This window comes from Ranitomeya imitator, chromosome 10 (genome assembly GCF_032444005.1).
Source record: "Ranitomeya imitator isolate aRanImi1 chromosome 10, aRanImi1.pri, whole genome shotgun sequence".
Lineage (NCBI taxonomy): Eukaryota > Metazoa > Chordata > Amphibia > Anura > Dendrobatidae > Ranitomeya > Ranitomeya imitator.
The window spans coordinates 34,971,565-34,977,564 of record NC_091291.1 but is presented as its reverse complement, the minus strand read 5'-3'; the positions used below and the strand labels follow the sequence as shown (position 1 = coordinate 34,977,564).

The 6,000-nt window shown below is 39.1% G+C and overlaps 1 protein-coding gene across 1 annotated transcript in view; it reads right to left on the bottom strand.

Annotated features, from left to right (window-relative positions):
• Positions 1-1,607: 1,607 nt before the first annotated feature.
• KIF18B (kinesin family member 18B) overlaps positions 1,608-6,000 on the bottom strand; it is a 40,875-nt gene continuing 36,482 nt past the window's right edge. Inside the window, exon 16 of the mRNA XM_069741001.1 lies at positions 1,608-3,747. Within this exon, the coding sequence (XP_069597102.1) occupies positions 3,620-3,747 (128 nt within the window). The 3' untranslated portion in view covers positions 1,608-3,619. The remainder of the gene's footprint in view (positions 3,748-6,000) is intronic.

Below are 6,000 nucleotides of genomic sequence, written 5' to 3'. Positions count from 1 at the left end.
CAGTCAGTGGGGTGTACACTGCAGAGGAGGAGCTAACTTTTTATTTGCATAGTGTCAGCCTCCTAGTGGCAGCAGCAAACACCCATGGTTCCTGTGTCCCCCAATGAGAGGCGATAGAGAAAAAAGCATAAGCTTCACCCCCCTTGGATCTGTCACTTGGTCAAAATTGTCCCGTTTTGCTCTTATTTTATTCCCACTGCTCCTTTGAGTATTCATTTTTTTATTTTTTTTCTAAAATCACCTATACGGTTCCAGAGATGTGGGTCTTTTTGTTCAGGCTAATTTTTATGGTCTTTACCAATGAGTGTGACTCACAGGATCCTCGGGGGCGTGTCTTTATGATGCTCTCTATAAAAACTGAGTCTTTTGTAAGCACCAAAATAAGCATTAAATAAAAAGGCTAGTTTCTGGAACCATATTGTGGACTTAAAAAAAAAAAGAAGAATCAGGGGAACATTGGGAATAAAATAGGGGGAACAGTGAGTGCCTCTTTTTAAATTCTCTGACCACACCACCCATAAAAAAAATGGCTAGTTTAGAAAGATGGGGGGATTTAATCCATGATCTTCAGGACTCAAAATGGGTAATTTCTCCAGCAGCAGGAGTGTATGATTACAGTACTTTTTTTTTACTCAATTAATTAGAGGTTGTCTTTCATTTTTCTTAATTATTCTGAAGGAAATGAAACACGGACCTTCTCTGACTGCAGTAGGGAACAAAGCCAAATCTTCTGAGCCAGTTTGTGGAAATTCATACAACGGATTGTGTGGGGATACATGGGTATTCCCATCTCTGTCTTTAAAGACGATCTATCAGCATGTTTTTGCTATGTAATCTGAGAGCAGCAGGGTGTAGAGGCAGAGATGCTGATTCCAGCTGTGTGTCACTTACTGGGCTGCTTAGTGCAGTTTTGATAGAATCTCTGTTCTAGATGGAACAAAGGGGTCAGAAGGCTGAGGCAGTGCATAACCCCGCCCACGCCCCTAACTGGCAGCTTCCTGTGTACATAGTCAGCAAGCTACCAATCAGTAGAGGGGGCGTGGTTATACAGATAAGCCTGACTGGGCTGCATGTGAGACCTAGTCCTGCAGTGATAATCTCCTGCTGATAAATCACTAATTGTATTAAAACTACAGCAAACAACCTAATATGAGACACATCCTTGTAATCAGGCTCTAATATACTACTCTCCGTTTAAATAGCAAAAATCTACTGACAGATTCCCTTTAAGGGCCGAAATAGGATTTCTAGGTCCTGGTCAACAGAAGAGAAGTCACGAAAACAGCCGCCCTATGACGGTGATGTGAGTTACACAAAGAGTAGAGCACCTCTTTTCGGCACTTCGCCTCTGCTATGCATAATTGTTCAGCATTTAAAATAAAAACATTTTTTATAGGTGAAATATTATGCAAACATCTAAAGATTTTAGGGCCCTCAGTCACCAGCATATTGTTATTCTAGCAGGGTTTTTTTTGGCAAACCCTTTCAAAACTGTTTTAGCATCTTGGCTATTGGCAAATAAAGTTATAATTCATTTACAAATAGTTGGAGAAAAGTCCTAAGACGAGTGCATAAGTATTCACATTAATTATGTATACGTTTTTCTGGATTTTTTTTATTTTTTTAAAGATTCTGTCTCTATAAAAAAAAAATAATTAAAAAAACACAGTAAATATTGTAAAATAGGCATGATATTTATCCAAGCAATTACATGAAACATATGCACAAAACACAGCAGTCGGATATACATGGAAAGCGACATTTGTAAAAAAAAAAAAAAAAAAAAAAAAAAAACACCTAAAAAAATCAAAACAAACAAGTAAAGCCATAATAGATCTACAGTTAAATATTTACAAAATGCAGGAAGAAGAAAAAAAAAAAAATTTTTTTTACAAAAATCATAGGACGGATTACCAAAAACAAACACCACAGACCGAGGACGTCCGGGCGGAGTGGTTACGGTTGTAAACCTTTAATTTTTTTTTCTGGTCGGGCCGTTAAAGAGATACTTTTATGAAAGCTTATGAGACTCAAATATAAGAATATTTATTTAAAAAAAAAAAAAACGTTATCAGCTATATAAATCTGGAATTTCATTATTATAATGACACAAGTGTGGCCACCTGCAGCCACCACCAGGGGGAGCTCACTGTGTACAACGTATACATTGAACTCCATTATAAGACATACAGTGAGCTCCCTCTAGTGGTGGCTGCAGGCAGCCAGAAAAGTTATCACATAATTAACAGCTTTGTATAAAGAAAACTGAGAATTAAAAAGTTAATCTGTAAACAATGTTGGTCTTTAAAAAAAAAAAAAAAATCCTAAAAATAACATTAAATATAAATTATGTGTTATGTAAATAGTTTCTTTCTTATATAAAAAAAAATGTAAAGGCACAAAAAAAAAAAAAAAAAAAAAGGGAGAGTCCACTGGGTAACAACAATAGCGGGCATATTAATAAATCTAGAAGCCCCCTACGGAGGTCGATAGTGAAAAAAATTCCTGTGGGATATAAGTCACTACCCATCATGATAAATATGAATTTATTAGTAATAAAATATAACCTAAAGGTAATCTGACACTTGGATTACGTCCTAATCTGAAGGCAGTTACCCTGATTCTAGCGATGTGTCACTCACTGGGCTTTTTGTTGTAGATTGGATAAAAACACCATTTTCTCTGCTGCAGATCGGCTAGTCTTCTCAGTTCTGTATAATCCTGTTGCGACACTGATTGACAGCTTCCTGCACTGTGCGTAGACAGAAAAGTTGTCAAATCAGTGGTGAGAAATAGCAGGCGCTCATGGATATGGAGGACGACATAGCATCGGCGGGTCAAGGAGAAGACTAGCAGAGCTGCAGCAGATAAAATAGCATTTTTCTTACAGGGGGTTGGACGAGTAGTGAACAAACCCTTTAATTAAAAACCTACAGATATTAACTTCAATCATTGGGGACCTTTTTCGGATATGGATGATTTTTGGGATGACTGCATAGGGCATGGTTTCCGATAGACATTATCATATGCCCAGCGCTGACCTATGACCCTATGGATGCATCCCATGACTAAGGGATGGGAATGGATCCCCGACACTGCTTCCAAACAGCGGAGATCAGTGGCCGATACATCATAATGTCCAATCACTACACATCATGGTAAACGCCGGACGAAAAAATGAGCACGTGCTTGTAAATCGGCTGATCGCATTTTCTGCGTGGTCGCGGCGACCACACATCTTCCCCCATGAGGAGTGACGCAACACTGCATAAAAAAAAAAAAAAAAAAAAAGAAGTGTTGGCTTCCACTAAACTGGAAAAAAAAAAAGTTAAAGATTTAATTTTTTCCAAAAATTAAGCTAAAAATGAACCTAGTCATGTATGACAGTAGGATTCAGGAATATATAAATACAGAGTGCTGCCGACAATCTAAGAAGTATGGCGAAGGACATAGTCTACCAAAAACATTTGTTGGCAGGGGATTTCACAAGAGGAAGCACTCCGGCAAAACCTGTTTAAGTGCAAGAGTCGGTCTGGTAGAATAAAAGCAGGCAGAGAGGAGGCAGAGGCGACACATCTGAGGTATGGGGGCTGGCGAGTATTCGGACAGCACAAAGTCTTCATGTCCTGGTTGCCGTCAGCTGCATGAATCGAGTCATCGGGGGGCCTCCTAATGACCGGCCAAAAACCACCGTCCCTTTTCCTGTCTTCTTGGTATTTTGCCTCCTGGGGCTGCAGGATATTTTCTCTGTGATAAGAAGTTACAATTAAAAATATTGCAAAAATGACAAAATGAAGCTACGAAATGCAAAAAAAAAATGCATTAAAGTAGTCTGACATAGTAACATAGTAACATAGTTAGTAAGGCCGAAAAAAGACATTTGTCCATCCAGTTCAGCCTATATTCCATCATAATAAATCCCCAGATCTACGTCCTTCTACAGAACCTAATAATTGTATGATACAATATTGTTCTGCTCCAGGAAGACATCCAGGCCTCTCTTGAACCCCTCGACTGAGTTCGCCATCACCACCTCCTCAGGCAAGCAATTCCAGATTCTCACTGCCCTAACAGTAAAGAATCCTCTTCTATGTTGGTGGAAAAACCTTCTCTCCTCCAGACGCAAAGAATGCCCCCTTGTGCCCGTCACCTTCCTTGGTATAAACAGATCCTCAGCGAGATATTTGTATTGTCCCCTTATATACTTATACATGGTTATTAGATCGCCCCTCAGTCGTCTTTTTTCTAGACTAAATAATCCTAATTTCGCTAATCTATCTGGGTATTGTAGTTCTCCCATCCCCTTTATTAATTTTGTTGCCCTCCTTTGTACTCTCTCTAGTTCCATTATATCCTTCCTGAGCACCGGTGCCCAAAACTGGACACAGTACTCCATGTGCGGTCTAACTAGGGATTTGTACAGAGGCAGTATAATGCTCTCATCATGTGTATCCAGACCTCTTTTAATGCACCCCATGATCCTGTTTGCCTTGGCAGCTGCTGCCTGGCACTGGCTGCTCCAGGTAAGTTTATCATTAACTAGGATCCCCAAGTCCTTCTCCCTGTCAGATTTACCCAGTGGTTTCCCGTTCAGTGTGTAATGGTGATATTGATTCCCTCTTCCCATGTGTATAACCTTACATTTATCATTGTTAAACCTCATCTGCCACCTTTCAGCCCAAGTTTCCAACTTATCCAGATCCATCTGTAGCAGAATACTATCTTCTCTTGTATTAACTGCTTTACATAGTTTTGTATCATCTGCAAATATCGATATTTTACTGTGTAAACCTTCTACCAGATCATTAATGAATATGTTGAAGAGAACAGGTCCCAATACTGACCCCTGCGGTACCCCACTGGTCACAGCGACCCAGTTAGAGACTATACCATTTATAACCACCCTCTGCTTTCTATCACTAAGCCAGTTACTAACCCATTTACACACATTTTCCCCCAGACCAAGCATTCTCATTTTGTGTACCAACCTCTTGTGCGGCACGGTATCAAACGCTTTGGAAAAATCGAGATATACCACGTCCAATGACTCACCGTGGTCCAGTCTATAGCTTACCTCTTCATAAAAACTGATTAAATTGGTTTGACAGGAGCGATTTCTCATAAACCCATGCTGATATGGAGTTAAACAGTTATTCTCATTGAGATAATCCAGAATAACATCCCTCAGAAACCCTTCAAATATTTTACCAACAATAGAGGTTAGACTTACTGGCCTATAATTTCCAGGTTCACTTTTAGAGCCCTTTTTGAATATTGGCACCACATTTGCTATGCGCCAGTCCTGCGGAACAGACCCTGTCGCTATAGAGTCACTAAAAATAAGAAATAATGGTTTATCTATTACATTACTTAGTTCTCTTAGTACTCGTGGGTGTATGCCATCCGGACCCGGAGATTTATCTATTTTAATCTTATTTAGCCGGTTTCGCACCTCTTCTTGGGTTAGATTGGTGACCCTTAATATAGGGTTTTCATTGTTTCTTGGGATTTCACCTAGCATTTCATTTTCCACCGTGAATACCGTGGAGAAGAAGGTGTTTAATATGTTAGCTTTTTCCTCGTCATCTACAACCATTCTTTCCTCACTATTTTTTAAGGGGCCTACATTTTCAGTTTTTATTCTTTTACTATTGATATAGTTGAAGAACAGTTTGGGATTAGTTTTACTCTCCTTAGCAATGTGCTTCTCTGTTTCCTTTTTGGCAGCTTTAATTAGTTTTTTAGATAAAGTATTTTTCTCCCTATAGTTTTTTAGAGCTTCAATGGTGCCATCCTGCTTTAGTAGTGCAAATGCTTTCTTTTTACTGTTAATTGCCTGTCTTACTTCTTTGTTTAGCCACATTGGGTTTTTCCTATTTCTAGTCCTTTTATTCCCACAAGGTATAAACCGCTTACACTGCCTATTTAGGATGTTCTTAAACATTTCCCATTTAATATCTGTATTCTTATTTCTGAGGATATTGTCCCAGTCTACCAGAT